This window comes from Lytechinus pictus, chromosome 17 (assembly GCF_037042905.1).
Source record: "Lytechinus pictus isolate F3 Inbred chromosome 17, Lp3.0, whole genome shotgun sequence".
Lineage (NCBI taxonomy): Eukaryota > Metazoa > Echinodermata > Echinoidea > Temnopleuroida > Toxopneustidae > Lytechinus > Lytechinus pictus.
In genome coordinates this window covers 2,224,553-2,246,358 of record NC_087261.1, presented here as the reverse complement: position 1 = coordinate 2,246,358, position 21,806 = coordinate 2,224,553, and the positions used below count along the sequence as shown (strand labels likewise).

General features: G+C 36.4%; 1 protein-coding gene across 2 annotated transcripts in view; it reads left to right on the top strand.

Annotated features, from left to right (window-relative positions):
• Positions 1-18,233: 18,233 nt before the first annotated feature.
• Positions 18,234-21,806, top strand: part of LOC129280483 (uridine-cytidine kinase-like 1) — a 32,870-nt gene continuing 29,297 nt past the window's right edge. For both annotated transcript variants that reach the window (XM_064112489.1, XM_064112488.1), the window contains exons 1-2: positions 18,234-18,419; positions 21,499-21,716. In XM_064112489.1, the coding sequence (XP_063968559.1) occupies positions 18,364-18,419; positions 21,499-21,716 (274 nt within the window). In that variant the 5' untranslated portion in view covers positions 18,234-18,363. The remainder of the gene's footprint in view (positions 18,420-21,498; positions 21,717-21,806) is intronic.

The following is a 21,806-nucleotide window of genomic DNA, read 5'->3' as shown; positions in this document are numbered from 1 at the left end:
ATTACTTCTGTATGGTTTATATAGCAAACATCATTGTATGAAAATCTTAAACAGCATTTTTACTGCGTAAAGAAATCTCTTTATTTTTGTATACACAGCTTGGATGCTGGTCATTCAAACAATTATCTTAAGTTTTATTTTAACTATTTGTGCATTAATTGTGCAAAATTGCATATTTTGTAGAAACTCGCTAAATAATCGTAATAGTTATATTTATTTAAAGGTTTTTACTCTAGAACTTAAGGGTGAATTGGGGGTACAGACCGAATGAATGAAAAGACACCTATCAATAATTGCAATTATCAAAACCTGCAATAATCAAAACAAATTGTAAGGTAGAGGTTTCGAATCAGCAATTTATTCCTCACGCAAATACATTCGTTAAATTGACTTTGATTGTAGATGAGAAGTCTACTACATGAAGTTAAATTTTACATTTATGTCGGCAATGATAATAATAGATTATACAAATATAACAATGTCTAATGCATAGGCCCAGCATATACAAAATGGTCTGACGCAACCTGAAAGACGAAGCTTACGTCAGGTGGTAGTAAAATAAACAAATAAAACTGTAACCATGGTAACACTCTACTGTAACATGGAATAATACTTCAGATTTACATCTTCGTAATTAACTTTTGTAAATAAACATTTATTAAGATTTGTAAATATTTACCAGCACGTATACTCAGGAAAACAAGGATCCATGCTTTTTTGTCGGCTAGATATTTCAAAACAATCATTTGACACAAATATTTGAGCTAATGCATATTTCTGTATGTAATTTAATCGTTAGCACAGGTTTTGCTCATAAATTTGTAATTAGGCGTATTTTATTTGAAGAATAAAAGAGATTTCTTTCTGTGTTCTTTGGTATGGGTCTTTCTTTGATGTTCTATGAAATAAAATCCGTTTAAATGCAGTTTTTTTATAGAGAATATAAGCTTCACTCTGAGGAATTTTGTTAGAGAGCACTTAATAAAGTTTCAAATAAAAAAAATGACCTGATTCTTGTCTTATTTCGTCATCTGGTTGACACGTACAATTACTTACAGTTTCCTGATTGTGCAATTACATGCATTAGTTTTTACAAGCTGTACAGATATATAGGTTGTTGTATAAAACATATGTGAGAGTACAAATAATCTCAACCACGATACACTGGTGAATGGTTAATTATAGTCAAATAAAATTTGACTATAAAGTGAGGACAAACGACGAAATACCAAAGTGTCACATTTCCTCAAGCTGACACGATTGTTTAGGGGGTGCTGGTTTAGGAAAATATGTCAAGCAAAGAAAAAAGTTTTAGCTCCAAAATTATGATGACATTAATAAAATATTGAGCAAAACGCGCATGCAACGACGATTTTGATAGGCCATTTCATGTAGCGAATTATCGCTAACCTTTGTGCTACGGGGCCCTGGACATCCTTGAGGAGATGAGGCTGGCTGGCAAGGTGTCGTTCAGGGAGGAGCTTCATCAACATTAATCGTCTGACAACTAACAACTTTCATTGTAATAATTGGCTTAGAAATCTCTGATTTGAATATTACTTGGACAACTTTTCTGTACCGACAACTCCCGGTTCTCTGGGGTCAGTGTCTTGATCCTGGTCAATAGAAAATAGCCACATGTGGGCTAAAGCCTTACTTGTATCTCTCCTGACAGAACACTTTGCTTTCACAGTGTGGAACGTAAGATGATATCAACGTTCACACCGTGAAAATGCTCAAATTCAACATTGTGAAGTGTAATTCCACAGAGTATACTGGGTGGAAATACTGTGAACACACACTGTGGATGTGTCCATATTGTGAAATTATCTTCGCACTGTTACATTTGAGCATGTCAGCAATGTATTCTTACGCTTACATAGGTTTTTCCGATTTTTTTTTATTGTTTTTAAAATAGTAATACGTTCCCTATCAACACTGCAAGTTAGCTAAAATGCAAACTGTGATCGTAGATGCTTAATTCCCATTGTATTGCAAAATGAGAATTCCGCAAAGGAACCTTTCACAGTGTAATCTAAGATTGAGGATCAAGTAGGAATTGGGGCACCTATGGCTCCCATGCCCCCCCCCCCCTCAACAGAAATGTTAAATAGCCATTGTGTCTTTACGAAATACAGTGACCACCCCCCCCCCCCCTGTCAGTGACAACACTTTCTAATATAGATTAGTAGTCAGTTGGTTTGTACATTCATATTTCTTACTACTTTCTAGTCAGAAATGACCATGCTCTAGCAAATTTGACTAAAAATAGTCAGTATGGCTAAATCAGCAGTTCCATCCAGGGGTCCGTAACAAAAACGATCAATCGGTAAATCAATAGACCATTCAATGTTTCATGCGCATTTGGTTCGAAGCGCTGACTAGGAACAAATCAGAAAATATTTTTTCATATTTGCTTTTCATTGCTAAGCTTTGTCTTAAGGACCCCTGATGACCCTTAAGATTCATCATCTCCAAAAGGACACGATCTTCTCTCAAAAATATAATATGATATAGTATAATGTAATAATAATAAAATAAAAATAAAAATAAATAAATAAATAAAAAATAAAAAAAACATAAAACTTTTAAAAATGGAGGATACTGGATCCTCTTGTAGCTAATACCTCTTCTCTCCTGCTGACACCCCCCCCTCCCTCACCGGTTCCCATGGCCGGGTCCGACACACTTATATGTCTGGGAAGCGTATTGGAACAAAATAAATGTTTTCGTGAATATTAAGTTATTTACACTCTATGAAGACCGCAGTGCCTTTGTATAAAACTTGAAATGGGTAGCCAGTATGTTTCTTTTATCAAACAAAACATGTTTCTACATACAACTGGCATGACCCCACTTTTTTCATATACCGTGTGAGAAAACAAAAAAAATGACACCTCACAAATCCCCAATTAAAGAAAAAGTTATGCCATGAACACATAATGATTATATATCGCCAGAAGTATGTGTTAACGCGTGGATGACCGAGAGGTATTCCAGTCATTGATGTCATAATCCTACAACGGTTGCATTAACAACCATTTCAAAATACCTTTTCAATAATTTTCATCATAATTTTTTTGATAAACAATTTAGTATCAATTCAATATCAATTTCATTGAAAAGGGATATGCAAAGAGGTTTACTAACTCATGTAGGATTATGACATCATTAGCATCTGAATTCATTCATTGCAGTCATGACTTAATTACTCTTGCGCAAGTCCAAATTTACATCACTGCAAAGAATACCTACTGATTATCCAAGCGTTAAGACATCCCACATAAATATGGTATCAAATTAATTGGTAGAATATACTCTTTCCAGCCATATAAAGATTTTCCCTTAAAATGCGGCTTTGTGAGGTGTCAAGCTTCTTTTTTTTTTACTCATGCGGTAGAAAACCTTTATACCTCAGTCTCATTTGCTTTACGGCGAGTAAAAAACAGCCGTTTTAACTTTTTTGTACCAATTCTATGTATGTGGTTTGAATAAAAATGAATAAGACGGCTGTTTTCGACTCGCCGTACGGCCGCCGCAGAGTAAATGTGACTGAGGTATTACCAAATTAAAATGGGTTCTCCAATGTCTAATGCTTCGGTCACACCAATACAGGTATATCTAACGCCTAGTTGATCTGTGCACCGTTGCATGGTTATTGTATGGTATAACTTTGCCATCTAATGGTAACTACCATGGTAACGCTAATCAACAACCAATCAAAACCAATGCCATGCAAGTTACCATTGCATGGTACAATGATGATACAATGATGATATCTTTGTCATACAATGGGGTCCAGACCGACCTCCATGTATCAGGTTTCGCTAATGTGACTAAGGCATGAAGGAATATGCAGTGATATTCTAAATTTATCCCATCCCGAAATACCAGTAAAGAGAAAGAAATTCGGATCAATAAGGGGCCGCGGAACGGGCCTTTTTTTCTAAAACCGTGTAAAAATACCTTTAAAATGACCATCCGATTGTGGTCGGCATGGTCAGCCCCCCCCCCCCCCCCCCTCCATTCCCTTTCCTCTTTCAAAACCGTTCAATGGCCCCGGTCTATCACTGGCTATTGTATATTTATGTATTAAAAATAATCGAAATTATAATACATACATCCTCATACAATGCTATTCAATAATGAAAGTCGCATATTACACTTATTGTAAAATTGTTTGAAGGGGACTACTTTCAAACGTCGATTGCTTTGATGAAAGACAGAGCAGCTCCCCAATAAAAAGTGTTGTCCCTTTTGTACTATTTTGGATACCATTAAGTGTGATTTTCACCATTCCGGGAAAATTTCAAGTGATTTTCACCCGTCTTCAATGTAAAATCAGCCACTTTAATATCATACACACTTCTATCTATCTTTTCTAACAGTATTAGTTATTGGCACTTTGACACTCATCCAAACTTTCTTTTCTAGTGCGCCTCCGAATAAAAATATTTCTAGATAGCTGGCGCTATATAAATGCCTATTATCATTATTACTTCTATAAGAAAAAAAATGCAATTTAAAGAACATGGAAGGTAATGTCAAATGCCAAAGAGCAACCAAGAAGACTTTGTCGAAAATTAGTGAATCAAAACAGCAGTTTCAACAAACGACACACTAGCAATTTTTCGTCAGCTCTTAAACTTAAGACGAAACTGCTGTTCTGGTTCGCCGATTTTCGACAAAGCCCTTTTGACTCACATTTTCAATATATTTACTGTGTTCTTGAATCCGTTCCGCGTCGCGGTGCTACAAACTCCCCGTGTAATGAGACCCATGGTTTAATATTTGGTAACGAAAAGTAGGCCTAAATAAATGTGATGCAGATTAATTTGAGATTTCGATGATCTAAGCTTTTCTTCGAATTCTTGACTCGATATGTATTTCGAAATTGTAAGAAACATACAATGATCTGCATGGTATAGATTCACATAATTTCTTCGTCAAACTTTAAGTTCTTGCTTACGTTGTCTATAGAAATTGTAAAATTACATAAAATAGATTTAGTAAACAGCAACTTATGTTCTTAAAAGCATTACATTAAACCTCTGGTGGTCATGAAATTCGCAAGCCCTACTTTAAGCCCTATTAAAAAAAATCTTTAAAAAAATACTAAATAACTAAGCCTGGCTGGGCGTGCCGTTCTCCCACAGTTTAAGGGACTTCGCCCCGTAGGCTCATTATTCACAGGTCACCATCTCCCAGTCAGACATTCCTACACTATTCATTATAACAACCACCAGGGGTTTTTTATTGAATGATTAGAAAAAATATTGTTGACATAATAAACACTGATATTCTATCATCAAATTCAAATAATCAGATCCCATTAAATACTGGTTTCTTAAAAGAAACCCCCAAAATACAAAAATTTAATTGAGAGTCTTAGTTTCTTAAAAGAAACCCCCAAAATACAAAAAAAATATATAATTTTATGGTAGATTTATAAATGTTTTCAACAGAATCACATTACATATTACGTCACTAGTAATTGTATCAATTGATGGATTTTTGCCAAATCTTCACAAGCTGTTTTTTCTTCCTTTTAAAGGTACAGGTACACCTTTCTGTTCTTTACCTGTACGAGTAATGGAATATACTTTGATACTACAGTCTAAATGAAAATGGGCTTGACATTAGTTTTCTTCATTTCGTCATATAAATTCCTGTTGGAAAGAAGAAACTGTGACACAGTGTGTTCATGCACAGTATGTTCACAGTGTGTACTGTGTCAAAATGTGATATACTCACTTAAAATGCTCAAATTTATATAGCTTAGTATTAAATGATAATTACACACTTGTGGACACCTTTATAATGTGAGTGTTCACAAAATGTTCAGATTTGGGACTCATTCTGTGGAAATGTGATTAAAATACTCAAATCTATCAATGTGACGATTACTTCACACTTTGTTACTTACCAACCGGGATCTAGTTAGCGGCATGACAAAATAACAGTCGGAAAACTTTGCCTTGCGACGCAGAACGGATTCAAAAACAAAGAAAATGTATTGCCGAATGTCCTTTATGAAAAAAAGCAACGAAGAAGTCTTTGTCGAAAATCGGTGAATCAAATCAGCCGTTTTGTCCTGGACTCTGGATCGCAAACGACATATCAGCAATTCTTCGTCAGCTCCCTCCATTAGGACGAAACTGCTGTTCTAGTTCGCCGAGTTTCGACAAAGACCCCTTTGACTCACATTTTCAATACATTTACTGTGTTCTTGAGTCCGTTTCGCGTCGTGTTAAAATCCTCGCCGTGTGATGAGAACCATGTGGTTATAAATTGGGTAAAGAAATATAACCTAAATAAATGTTATGCACATTAATGTGTGATTTCGATGATCTAAGCCTTTCTTGAAATTCTAGACTCGGTGTAAATTTAGATTATTGTAAGAAACGTACAATGATCTGCATGGAATTGATTCACATCATTCCTTTGTCTAAATTTGAATTCTGCTTACGTTGTCTAGAAATAGTAAAATTACATGAAATAGATTTAGTAAACAGCAACTCATATCATTAAAAGTATTCGTTGAACCTCTGTTGGTCATGAAATTCGCAAGCCCTACTTTAAGCCCTATTAAAAAAAAATCTTTAAAAAAAATACTAAATAACTAAGTGTGGCTGGGCGTGCCGTTCTCCCACAGTTTAAAGGACCACGTTCCGTAGGCTCATAATTCACAGGTCACCATCTCCCAGCCAGACATTCCTACACTATTCAATACGATATTACAACCACCAGGGTTTTTTTGTCATTAATGATTAGACAAAAATATTGTTGACATGATAAACACTGATATTCTAGCATCGAATTCAAATAATCAGATCCCTTTGAGAGTCTTGGTTTTTTTAAAGGACAAGTCCACCCAAACAAACAGTTGATTCGAATAAAAAGAGATAAATCCAACAAGCATAACACTGAAAATTTCATCAAAATCGGATGTAATATAAGAAAGTTTTGACATTTCAAAGTTTCGCTTGATTTCACAAAACAGTTATATGCACATCCTGGTCGGTATGCAAATGAGGAGACTGATGACGTCATCCACTCACTATATCTTTTGTATTTTATTATTTGAAATATGAAATATTCTAATTTTCTCCTCATTGTCAAGTGAAACATATGGAAATAGTATTGTTTAATACTAAATGGTTCAGTGAAGTTGGTCCTCATTGTCAAATTTGTTTCAAATGATATATTGCTTAATTCGAACAATAATAAACAAAAGAATGAGTGAGAGACATCATCGACTGTCTCATTTGCATGTCACTGTGTTGTGTATACCACTGTTTTGTGAAATATAAACGAAACTTTAATATGTCATAACTTTCTTATTTTACATCCGATTTTCAGCGTTATGTTAGTCTCTATTTATTCAAATTAACATTTGTCTGGGGTGGACTTGACCTTTAAAAGAAACCCCCGAAAAACAAAAACAAATCTAATTTTATGATAGATTTATAAATGATATTCAACAGAATCACATTTCATATGACGTCACTAGTAATTGTATTAATTGATGGATTTTTTCCCAAAACTTTACAAGCTGTTTTTTTTTTCTTTTAAAGGTACAGTTACACCTTTTCGTTCTGTACCTGTAAGAGTAATGGAATATACTTTGATACTACAGTCTAAATGAAAATGGGCTTGACATTATTTTTCTTCATTTCGTCATATAAATTCCTGTTGGAAAGAAGAAACTGTGACACAGTGTGTTCATGCACAGTGTATTCATAGTGTGGACTGTGTCAAGATGTGATATACACACTTACAATTATCAAATTTCATATAGCTTATTGAAGATACCTTTGCACTGTGAACACCTTTGCAATGTGAGTGTTCACAGCTTGTTCAAAAATATTGTATTAATCATGTGGAATTGTGATTCACATGGATGAAATGCTCAAATTTGACAGTGTGACGATGGTTTCACAGAGTGTTTCTTTCCAATCGGGATACAGTAACCGGCATGACAAAGTAACAGTAGGGAGTTTTTGCCCTGCGACGCATAAAGGATTCAACAACAAAGAAAATTTACCGCCTAATGTTCTTTATGACAAAGAGTAAGGAAGAAATCTTTGTCGAAAATTGGTAAATCAAAATAGCAGTTTCGTCCTTGTGGACAAACGACATTTTAGTAATTTTTATCAGCTCCTAAATTAGGACTAAACTGCCGTTCTGATTCGCCGATTTTCGACAAAGACCCCTTTGGTTCACATTTTCAATACATTAACTGTGTTCTTGAATCTGTTCCGCGTCGCGTTGCAAATCCTCGCCGTGTAAAGAGACCCATATGATTATTAATTGGGTAAAGAAAAGTAACCTAAATAAATGTTATGCAGATTAATGAGATTTCGATGACATAAGCTGTTCTTCGAATTCTTGACTCGATATATATTTCGAAATTGTAAGAAACATACAATGATCTGCATGGTATAGATTCACATAATTTCTTCGTCAAACTTTAAGTTCTTGCTTACGTTGTCTATAGAAAAAGTTAAATTACATAAAATAGATTTAGTAAACAGCAACTCATATCCTTAAAAGTATTACATTGAACCTCTGGTGGTCATGAAATTCGCAAGCCCTACTTTAAGCCCTATTAAAAAAAATCTTTAAAAAAATAATAAATAACTAAGCCTGGCTGGGCGTGCCGTTCTCCCACAGTTTAAGGGACTTCGCCCCGTAGGCTCATTATTCACAGGTCACCATCTCCCAGCCAGATATTCCTACACTATTCATTATCACAACCACCAAGGTTTTTTTATTGAATGATTAGAAAAAATATTGTTGACATAATAAACACTGATATTCTATCATCAAATTCAAATAATAAGATACCATTGAATATTGGTTTCTTAAAAGAAACCCCAAAAATTCAGAAATTTAATTGAGAGTCTTAGTTTCTTAAAAGAAACCCCCAAAATACAAAAAATATATACATTTTATGGTAGATTTATAAATGTTTTCAACAGAATCACATTACATATTACGTCACTAGTAATTGTATCAATTGATGGATTTTTGCCAAATCTTCACAAGCTGTTTTTCTTCCTTTTAAAGGTACAGGTACACCTTTCTGTTCTTTACCTGTACGAGTAATGGAATATACTTTGATACTACAGTCTAAATGAAAATGGGCTTGACATTAGTTTTCTTCATTTCGTCATATAAATTACTGTTGGAAAGAAGAAACTGTGACACAGTGTGTTCATGCACAGTATGTTCACAGTGTGTACTGTGTCAAAATGTGATATACTCACTTAAAATGCTCAAATTTATATAGCTTAGTATTAAATGATAATTACACACTTGTGGACACCTTTATAATGTGAGTGTTCACAAAATGTTCAGATTTGGGACTCATTCTGTGGAAATGTGATTAAAATACTCAAATCTATCAGTGTGACGATTACTTCACACTTTGTTACTTACCAACCGGGATGTAGTTAGCGGCATGACAAAATAACAGTCGGAAAACTTTGCCTTGCGACGCAGAACGGATTCAAAAACAAAGAAAATGTATTGCCGAATGTCCTTTATGAAAAAAAGCAACGAAGAAGTCTTTGTCGAAAATCGGTGAATCAAATCAGCCGTTTTGTCCTGGACTCTGGATCGCAAACGACATATCAGCAATTCTTCGTCAGCTCCCTCCATTAGGACGAAACTGCTGTTCTAGTTCGCCGAGTTTCGACAAAGACCCCTTTGACTCACATTTTCAATACATTTACTGTGTTCTTGAGTCCGTTTCGCGTCGTGTTAAAAATCCTCGCCGTGTGATGAGAACCATGTGGTTATAAATTGGGTAAAGAAATATAACCTAAATAAATGTTATGCACATTAATGTGTGATTTCGATGATCTAAGCCTTTCTTGAAATTCTAGACTCGGTGTAAATTTAGATTATTGTAAGAAACGTACAATGATCTGCATGGAATTGATTCAGATAATTTCTTTGTCTAAATTTAAGTTCTTGCTTACGTTGTCTATAGAAATAGTAAAATTGCATAAAATAGATTTAGTAAACAGCAACTCATATTCTTAAAAGCATTACATTAAACCTCTGGTGGTCATGAAATTCGCAAGCCCTACTTTAAGCCTATTAAAAAAATCTTTAAAAAAATACTAAATAACTAAGCCTGGCTGGGCGTGCCGTTCTCCCACAGTTTAAGGGACTACGCCCCGTAGGCTCATTATTCACAGGTCACCATCTCCCAGCCAGACATTCCTACACTATTCATTATCACAACCACCAGGGGTTTTTTATTGAATGATTAGAAAAAATATTGTTGACATAATAAGCACTGATATTCTATCATCAAATTCAAAAAATCAGATCCCATTGAGAGTCTTGGTTTTTTTAAAGGACAAGTCCACCCTTACAAAAAGTTGATTAAATAAAAAGAGAAAAATCCAACAATTCAAGCATAACACTGAAAATTTCATCAAAATCAGACTTTAAAAAGTCATGACATCTTAAAGTTTTGATAATCTTTACAAATACAATTATATGCACATCCTGATCAATATGCAAATGAGGAGACTGATGACGTCATCCACTATTTCTTTTGTTTTTTATTACATGAAATATGAAATTCTGTGTTTTTCCTCATTGTCAAGTGAAACAATGAATAATTCCTCCCTGAACATGTGGAATTAGCATTCATTTTTGTTTAATAGATATTATATGGTTCTTCAGTCAAGTACGTCGTTATTGTCAAATGTGTAAAAAAAAAATGAAACATTGTATAATTCAGACAAGAAAACATTAAAGGACAAGTCCATTCCAAGAAAAACTTGATTTGAATAAAAAGAGGAAAATTCAACAAGCATAACACTGAAAATTTCATCAAAATCGGATGTAAAATAAGAAAGTTATGACATTTTAAAGTTTCGCTTCATTTCACAAAACAGTTATATGTACATCTCGGTCGGTATGCAAATGAGGGAACTGATGACATCACTCACTCACTATTTCTTTTGTATTTTATTATATGAAATATGAAATACTGTGATTTTCTCGTCATTGTCATGTGAAATGAAGTTTCATTCCTCCCTGAACACGTGGAATTCCATTATTTTAACATTTTGTGCTTCAGGCAAGGAGGTCCTAATCATCAAATTCGTAGAAATTGAAATATTGTTTAATTCAAACAATACAAAACAAAAGAAATAGTGAGTGAGTGACATCATCAACTCTCTCATTTGGATGTTACTGGCTCGTTCATATAACTATTTTGGTAAAAAATAAGCGAAACTTTGAAATGTCATAACTTTCTTATTTTACATCCGATTTTGATGAAATTTTCAGCATTGTGCTTGTCTGATTTTTCTCTATTGATTCCAATCAATATTTTTCTGTGGTGGACTAGACCTTTAATATTGAGTAAAGGACATCACCAACTTTTTCATTTGCATGTCACTGAGTTGTGCAAATCACTTTTTTGTGACAAATAAACGAAACTTCAAAATGTCATAACTTTCTTATTATACATCCCATTTTGTTAAAAATGTTAGCGTTATGCTAGTTTGATATTTCTCAAATTATTCAAATCAACATTTTTCTGGGGTGGACTTGACCTTTAAAAGAAACCCCCAAAATACACAAACTAATTTTGTGGCAGATTGTGAAATAATATTTAACAATAATATCATATTTCACCCCTTTCCTTTCCTTTCCCCCCTACCTTTCCTCTTGATCGTGAAAATTGTGGCTGCACATCCCCCAAGGCAACCCCCGCCCCCCCCCCCCCAAGTACGTCAATGTAACAAATCATCAAGGGCACTTTCATTTTCAATTTGGCTTATCCTTCAATTCCTACAAAATATAATACACTATCATATTCGATAAGAAATAACAAACGTTGAAATAATTCAATCGAAACATGACAATGGCAATAACAAAAGAAGATGCAAATTGGAGACAGAAATTTACGAAGGGATAACTATTTTAAAATCAGGACTTGTAATAACCATTTTAATAACTAATAAATATCAATTTGATATAAAATATCTTTTTTTTTTAAATGAAGGAAAAAAATATGCTCTAGAAATGAAAGAAAAAAAGATATGTTGGTGGACTGACGATTATTAACAGGAACACTTATGGAGCCGTGATTTAGTATTTCAGGTACGAGTTCAAGATAATTATGCATTTGTAATTTGCGTTTATATTAGTACAGTGAAACCTGTCTATTATGACCACACTAGGAAACACAAAATGTTGCCTTTATAGACAAGTGGCTGCTATAGACAGGTTTCCTACACTCTGCTTCCATGAGAATCGGTTTTAGTGATCACTATAGGCAGGTGACTGCTATAGACAGGTTCTTATACACACAATGGGCCTCTATGGGAATCAGTTTAGTGGTCTCTATAGGCAGGTGACTGCTATAGACAGGTTCTTATACACACAATGTGCCTCTATGGGAATCAGTTTTAGTGGTCACTAGAGGCATGTGACTGCTATAGACAGGTTCTTATACACACAATGTGCCTCTATGGGAATCAGTTTTAGTGACCACTATAGGCAGGTGACTGCTATAGACAGGTTCTTATACACACAATGTGCCTCTGTGGGAATCAGTTTTAGTGGTCACTATAGGCAGGTGACTGCTATAGACAGGTTCTTATACACACAATGTACCTCTATGGGAATCAGTTTTAGTGGTCACTATAGGCAGGTGACTGCTATAGACAGGTTCTTATACACACAATGTACCTCTATGGCAATCAGTTTTAGTGATTACTTAAGGCAGGTGACTGCTATAGACAGGTTCTTATACACACAATGTGCCTCTATGGGAATCAGTAGTGATCACTTAAGGCAGGTGACTGCTATAGACAGGTTCTTATACACACAACGTACCTCTATGGGAATCAGTAGTGATCACTTAAGGCAGGTGACTGCTATAGACAGGTTCTTATATACACAATGTTCCTCTATGGGAATCAGTTTTAGTGATCACTTAAGGCATGTGACTGACTATAGGTCACTATAGGCATGAAGCAGGTGGCTGCCATAGACAGGTGGCCACTAACACAGGACTGACTGAATATGGAGAGGCAAATTTTGAATTCAGGTTTGAGACCATTCCAAAATAATGGACAAGTATTAAGAATTACACGCAACTAAAAACTCCTATTAAAAAAATACGGTTTTATTGCTAGATTGCTTGCCTTCACACACAACGAGAAAAATATAGATATATGAAATATATATTTCCACATTTTACATAAAGACACAAAACACTCTCAACTCGACTTTGATAATAATAATAATAATAATGACAATAATAACAATAACAATAAATAATATTTATGATAATATAAAATTATTGTTATTATCATCATTTTGTTGGTAGTAATGAGCCAAGAATTTTCAGGAGGCAAGAAATAGTTTATGGGGCAAAATTTCTCAAAAGCTGCAAGGGAGTGAAGCGAAAAAGCACATTTGGAACTTTTAATAAAATTCAAATTTTATGATAGATTTTGACAAAGTACTCAGAAAATATTACATATTTTACCTATTTGCGTCCATTTTCATTCCTTTTCTCCCGTTATTTTCTTCGTCTAATTTTTTGTTTGGGGACCCCATGACCCCCATGACCCCCAAGCGCCCCCCCCCCCCCCCATCTGTATGCCAGTGATAAAAAAATATTTTAAAAATTCATTTTCATACTGGAGTGGTCATTTAACGCTATTTTTAAAACAAAAAATAGATTCTTAGAAGCAAAACGCAGAGGGCTTTTAGAGTAGGCTTATTTGGGGGCGCACCCCCCACCCCCCCCCCCCCCCACCCACTGCGTATAGGACCATTATCTTTGGGCTTACAATTCGTCGATATAACAAGAAGTAAGCAAGATGTTAAAGGAGAATGAAACTCTTGGAGCAAGTTAGCTTTTGTGAAAGCAGAAAAATCAAAGAATAAGATCAACAAAAGTTTGAGTAAAATAGGACTAGCAATAGAAGAGTTATGAGCATTTGAATGTCGAGATCACTAATGCTATGGAGATCCTCCTATTGGCAATGCGACCAAGATCTATGATGTCACAGATGAACAACTCTCCCGTTTTGGACACTGAAAATATACCCCAAAACATCTCTTTTTGCTCATTCTAATCATATGACAAACGATTCATCAATGATATAATGTTGTGAAACCTCTGTACTTGTCCTCTCATATAAAGAGAACACCTCACCTTGTGATAGACTCTATAAAAGTGAGAATATAAGTGAAATAAGTACTAATTAAAGTAATGAGGGAGTTGTACGTGTGTGACATCACAGATCTTGGTCGCATTGCCAATGGGAAGATCTACAAGGCATTAGTGATCTCAATATTCAAATGCTCATAACTTTCTTATTATTCATTCAATCTTCCTCAAAATTTCAACAATATGTTTCTTTGATTTTTCTCTTTGATATGGATTCAGCTGGTTTCAAGGGTTTCATTCTCCTTTAATGTTTCAACACTCCATTCAAATAAAGAAAGGCCAGGTAACCAAGAATGTGGTATCAGCTACCATGCATGGTAACAAGCGAGGGCTCCTCCCCGGGGGGGCCACTTACATTGACGAGTGGATACCATGCGCGACCAAGAAAACACGTAAAAAGGATGTCTTTTTCAAGATAAGGCACGTTACGTACGTAACGTGATTAGGGTGTCAAAAACACAAAAATAATGAAAAAAGGGTATCTATTTCGCTAGGAAAGCTACGTGTTTAGGGTCACATTTGCGGGGATGATCAAACAAAATTAAAATGTTGTATAAAGGATGTCCTTTTTGCCCCAACACTACGTGTTTAGAGTCCCGATTTGCGCGAGGTGAGGAAGGTGGGGCCATACTAAACCAAATGGTGTGTAAATTAGATAAAACCGACGACCGCCGGACCCGTGACACAACAATAAAATATCGCTGTATACTTGTTTAGGGGTTCATTTCAGGGAATACTTGCCAAGAGTATAGTTTTGTTTCCAATGCTTGTTAAGGGTAGGGTTTCAGACGCCAATATACTTGTTAAGGGGTGCATTTTCAGAACATGGAAAATACGTGTTTAGGGTGCTTTTCGAGACCCCGTGGTCGCGCATGGTATCCACTTGTCAATGGATGTGGCCCCCCCCCCCCCCCGGGGGCTCCTCAGCCAATCACAATCAAGGTTTTAATGGTACTTGCTATAATGGCAATTTGCAAGAGTTGTAACGCTTTTTGAAAGGGTCTTTATGTCATTTTTCTACTCGAATAAGCCTGTTCACGGTTGTAAACTGCGCACGAGCAGAAAAAGGTCATTGGAGACAACCATGAAGGTGGCTTTCAAATTCACTGACATAGGCATTTGTGATTTGATGATTATTCATGTATTCCTTTCAAAATATTTATCACATCCAAGCTGAAGAGTAATAAATAGATCGAAACCTTCATAATCACTGGTATTTGACAGAAGCCCAAACAATAGTCACATGTGCCAAAGGCAGACAATAAACAGATTTCCAAACTTTATCCCAGATGTACTATTCTAGTCACCTGATCTATACAATGCCTTTTGTTCTTAGAATTTGAATACTCTACCGGTAAAGATTACGCTACATCTACATTTGAAAATGATAGTGCTTATCCTAATGAAAAATCACAAAGGTCATTTGAGAAAAGTTGATCATGAGCTAACCGTGGACTGGCTTATTGATTATGAGTATCGGAATTAAAAGAAACATGTGATAGGGAAATTAAACATGTTAAAGTTGAAGCCAATAATGTACTTATCGGTCATGTTGGTGCAGCTGGTTCATGCTGTCGGCAGTCGAAAGGTTGGGCCCGCCGGCAGCTAGGGTACACATCTCCTTCGCTCCCTCTCTCCCAAATCCGCCATCATCATGATTTTATGTAAAATTTAGGTGTCACGTACCCCTTTCCTGTCCTCTCAATAATTGAATATGTAAGCTAATATAACCTTCGGCATCAGCAATATACTGGATGGATAGATATACAAAAAAAACTGAATGTTTATGCTGACCTCCGAGAAAAGTGTAGGCCTATATTAAGAGGGAGAATAAGAAGAAGAAAAAGAAGGCCATGTACAAGAAAAAAAATAAAGGTTGAGCAAATAATGGAACCATTCAACCATGCGTCGAGGCTGATGGGAATGAACTCCACACGGCGAGTGTCTGACAATAGCAGAGTGAACAATAGTTATCTAATCCATTGAACTCCATTTTATCATCGAGAATCTATAGTTCTTTAAAGGTGCATGACCTTAACCCATTAAACCTGATACCCAGGCCCGGGGGGGGGGGCACTCGACCAAAAAAGTAGTGGGTATGTGCCGCGGGCGAGACAAAAAACGGGGGCCTTGGAGCGGGCTTATTGTAAAAAGGAGGGTCCTCGGAACGGGCTTCGGAACTACAAATGTTTGTGAAAACGGGGGTCCTTGGGACGGGTCCCTGCGTGTGAGTGCGTATGCATCCCGCATCCCTATGGAACGTGCATGCAGCTAGCCCAGCGGCACGGGCGCCGGGTGCGCTATCGCAGAGGCGATGGTCGGACAGCGCTCTGCGGCCGCTTTTCACCAAAATTGCGGCTCATTGTAACAAAACAATGCGACGGGAACGGCGTAACGGAAAATATGCGAAGCCTTGGAGCGGATTTATTTCTTCTTTTTCTCGATAAGAAGAAAATGCTATGCTTTGCATGGAGCGGCTTTCCGTTTTGTTCTTTTTTTCAATAAGACAAAAAATTATATGTCTTGGAACGGAAATTTGAGTGTAAAAATGGGGGTCCCCTCCGCGGCACATACCCACGTACTATGCATTATATACTGAGTGCCCCCCCCCCCCCGGGTACTTTCTTGGCCTGGATTGTATTATAATTGGCTCACCCGGCTAAAGCACGTACGTGACCTTTTGTAATAAAGAAAGATATCAGCGAAAGGCCTGGGTAACCCAGGCCTTTCGCTGATATCTTTCTTTATTACAAAAGGTCACGTACGTGCTTTAGCCGGGTGAGCCAATTATAATACAATCCAGGCCAAGAAAGTTTTCTCTTTTCAAGAACCATATAGGCCTATAATATTTTATTCAAATTCACTGCTAAAATAATATCACTTAAAATTTTATCACAAATGGCGTTCAGTTTTTGTCTAATAGAAAAAGCTGGTCGCTATATATATATGTGATATGTCGTGTTATAAAAATAAAAAGAGTATAGAGGCAGAATCCAGCCAAAAGGGGGCATTTGTTCAAAAAATTGTCGGCAAGCCAAAAATAGGTCTTCAGTCCCGGATGATGATTTATGTCACGAACATTTGAAAAAAAGGGGAGGGTGGTCACTTTGGCGTATGCGCTGCATTATCCATTAATATTTTGCCAGCTCTCAAAGGGGATGTGCCCCAACTTGGATCAAGCACTGAAAATACATTTCAACTAGTTTCGAGGGTGTAGGCGGTCCGTACGTGCACTGAATGAAACTTGTTGGAGGGCCGGGCTGAACCACTGATCTCTTTCAGTGGGCTGAACGAACCCCATGCACTGGGGAGCGTTTCATGAAAGGACTTGTCGGATAAAACGTCCGACAAGTCCTGTTTTATCCGACAGTTGCTATAGTAACAGTGCTTCTCAACCAATCAGAATCCAGGAAAGTTTTCAGATCTGACAACTTGTCGGACAAAAGTATTTGATGAAACGCCCCCCTGGGGAGTGTTTCATCAACATTTTCATCCGACAAGTTGTCAGATCTGACATCTTTCCCTGCATTTTGATTGGCTGAAAGGCACTGTTCCTATGGTAACTGTCGGATAAAATGTGACTTGTCGGACGTTTTATCCGACAAGTCACATTTTATCCGACAGTTTACCATAGGAACAGTGCCTTTCAGCCAATCAAAATCATGGAAAGATGTCAGATCTGACAACTTGTCGGATGAAAATATTGATGAAACGCTCCCCAGCTGATCATGCAAAAAACATTACTTTATAAGATGGTATTTTTACTACGTTTTTGTACACGATAACTGATTTTTTTTTTAAGTGGGGCTGTGGAGGTTGAGATTTTAGTCCCCCCCCCCCCCCCCCCCCCCCCTTTCGCGGCCTAGCCTCGGCTGCAACAGCGCGATGGGCCTTTCATCGACGGGCGACAGTCGAAAATCGAGCTCCGCGTCGCGTCGTCCACGGAAATCCTTGGTCGCGTCGCGTCGACGCGACGACGAAGAGGCCGGGCGATATGATACTAGTAATCGAAGATCTAGGACGAGATGTCTCGGTGAGCCACTAAACGGCATTTGGCTGGCTTGCTGACACCATTTCGACAATTTGGGAGACTGGTTTTGAAGTTTTGGGGTGTCACTTAATCTGAAGAATTTTATAGGATGGCAGACACAATAGATATCGCATTGCGGAGAACATCTGGGGCTTCTGATGAAAGGTAAACAAGATTTTATTCGGTGATTCTTGAGCACAAAATTCAACAGTGTTCCCACATGCTTATTTTTATGTTGGGCTAATTACTAGAACACAATTTTTATGAACTGTTCTGTTTTAGTCTTGAGGACCCAATGATGATGACTTTTAAAATAATGATATACATACTTCTTCATCATTGAAACTCTTCCAGTAGGTGCAGAAGAGAAGCGCCAAAACAAAGATGGATTTCCCTAGGAAATCCATATCTTAAGACATCATAAATGAATTTAAGTTTATGAATTTTATTGATTTCTACACCTTCCTACGCCTAATGCGTAAGAAGGTTTTAAAAATTTTCACTTGTTCTTTGTAATTTATTGTATGAAATTGGGTTTATTCAAAAAATTTCTACCAAGAACTAAAACAATTGGATTGACAACTGATTAAGTGCATTAGTTATTTATTGCTGCAACTTATTTTATCATAATGCCTGGAGACACAACATTTACACATTTATGAAAAAATGAAACATTTATTATTTCATGTAATAACCTAAGAAAAAGGAAAGTGGGGATGTTACATCATCAGCCCACCTAATGAATATTCATGACGATGTGCATGACTGTTTTCACAAAATATTGATAAACTTAAAAATTCAATAACTTAGTTATTTGTAGACAGCTGGCAGCCGTCTGTTTCGAGGAGTTTTTTAACTTTTTTTTTTTTTTTTTCTCCTCGTACACAGACGGCTCGCTAGCGTGCAGCCACCATTAGGGGACTTGCAATGCAAAATCCCCCCGTCGGGGCTCTTCAATTTTTGTCTTTAATGAATAAAAATTTTGAAAATTAACGCGACCAAAATGCAAATTAATATTCCCTCTTGGCATTAATTGCCAAAAAACTGAGAAAAATCAAGTTAAAAGGAACAAAAACAGTGACTTACCTCGGCTGTCGCGCAAATTCACTTCCCCGTTTTATCCGATCTTAACTTAAGTAAATAAACATATGGCCATTGAGTCTCCTGTACAGATCGCGCTAGAACTTCGGTCTCTGTATTTGGTGAGTGAAGCCAACGGAGTTCAGCTGAACAACCAACATAACAGAGACCGAAGCTTTTGGTCTAAGTTATTTGTTATCCGATTTTAATGAAATTTTCAGCATTTTGCTTTGTGAATTTTACTCTATTTATTTAGATATAAATATTTTCATCCCGGACCATCCCTTTAAAAACTTTGTGATGATATTTTGAAATATTTTTACATATACTCTTTCATCACGGAGCCTTGAAACTCTTCCCATAGACGCATAAGCGAGACCTACGCCTAATGCGTATGAAGGGATGAAAATTATTTCACCATGAATGTAAGAAATGAGAGGTTTCTTACCAGACTGATCTCGTGTAGATCCCTTGATCCGTTTGTCAACAAAGCCCCTAGATCCATTTGTCAACAAAGCAAATACAATAGGCTTGACCCTTGAACCGCTTCGTTATGACGTACCTCGATTAGCGATGTTACAAAATTATTTCACTATGAATGTAAAAAATTAGAGGTTTCTTACCAGACCGATCTCGTGTAGATCCCTCGATCCGTTTGTCAACAAAGCAAATACAATAGGGTAATAATAATAGCAGGGCCCGGTGGTAGAACAGTTTTCGAAACTGAAGTGGCTACCCTGGGTAAATATACCTATATTATTATTATTATTGACCCTTGAACCGCTTCGTTATGACGTTAAGCCTTTGATTAGCGATGTTACAAAATGTCGTTTTGAAGAACAATTTATTGATAAAAATTATTATTTAACAAATGATAAAATTTGAAACTTGATTATGAATAATTATTAATAATCACTAAAAGTTTTTGAAATGTTGTCATAACTTGGAAATTATATGGACCTAGTTCATAAAACTTAGGCATTAGGGTAATGGTGTATCACTGAAGATCCTACCTGAGTTTCAGGTCACATGATGAAGGTCAAAGGTCACTTAGGGTCAACAAACTTTGGCCATGATGGGGGTATTTGAGGAAATGTCATCATAACTTTGATAGTTTATGGATCTAGTTCATGAAACTTGGACATTAAAGCAATCAAGTATCCTTGAACATCATGTGCAGGTTTCAGGTTACATGACCAAGGTCAAAGGTCATTTAGGGTCAACAAACTTTGGTAATATTGGGGGTATTAGTGGAATTTTCATCATAAATTTAAAAGTTTATGGATCTCGTTCATGAAACTTGGACGTAAGAGCAGCAATGTATCCCTGAATACCCTGTGCGTGTTTCAGGAACATGGTCAAGATCAAAGGTCAATGAACTCTGGCTATGTTGAATTGGCATTTTAACTTAGAAAGTTCATGGATGTAGCTCATGAAACATCGATATAATGGTAATCAAGTATGAATGATTGTTTTGCACATGTGTTAGGTCACATGATCATGGTCAAAGTTCATTTTGGGTCAATGGACATAATATTTTATTATCATATTTTAATAGTGTTTTCTTCTGTGAATAATTATTTATTAGCTGTTTTCAAAGGCAGCACTGCTGCTATATCGAATTGCGTAAAGCAGGTGAGACTGCCAGAGGCGTTCCACTTGTTATATTATTGGATTATTCAGTGATTAGTGTTAATGATGTTGTTGGAGTTTATCTTGTGCTGCATAGTATTTGACATGTGCAGCTTATCCTTTTTTCTCTCTTGAAAAGAATTGATGGGAGTCCCAACATACCATATACATTTTATTGAGAAAGAGAACCCACAATACCTTTCAAATATACACCAGAGAATGAATGTCAGCTTCCATCTACACCTACACGTCTGGCAGACCACCTTGGTATAAACTTAAAAAAACATCATTAATCACTGAATAATCCAATAATATAAAAAAGGTCACATGACACAATGAGACAATCAAAGACAACAATCCCTGGGCAATTAAAACCTTGAAGAATTAATTCGTTTTGCAGCTTATTCTGGAAGCTACATGTAAACTGGGATGGGTGCATGTACAGTCAATGGTAGACATTAGACAGTGACAGAGATTATTTATTTAGAATGAATGTCATCATTAAAACTGTTTTTTCTACTTCTTATTTTAGCAACACAAGTGATGATGCCTTCAACAGTTTGACCTCATCTGTTAATACTCCTCCATCATCCATCTCAAGCTCACCATCTAAACCTGTCAGAAAGAGGACTATTTCGACCGGTGGTTCCGGTGATACAGTGCTAAGAACATCAAATAGGACCATCTACACGGCTGGCAGACCACCTTGGTATAACTCACAAGGCCAGCTCCACGAGGCTTTCGTTATAGGTAAAGGGGTGTATATTCATTTTTTTTTTTTAATGCTAAATTTTATTTAAAAATTGTAATATAGGAGGTCTTGTTTGAAGATACCATTCT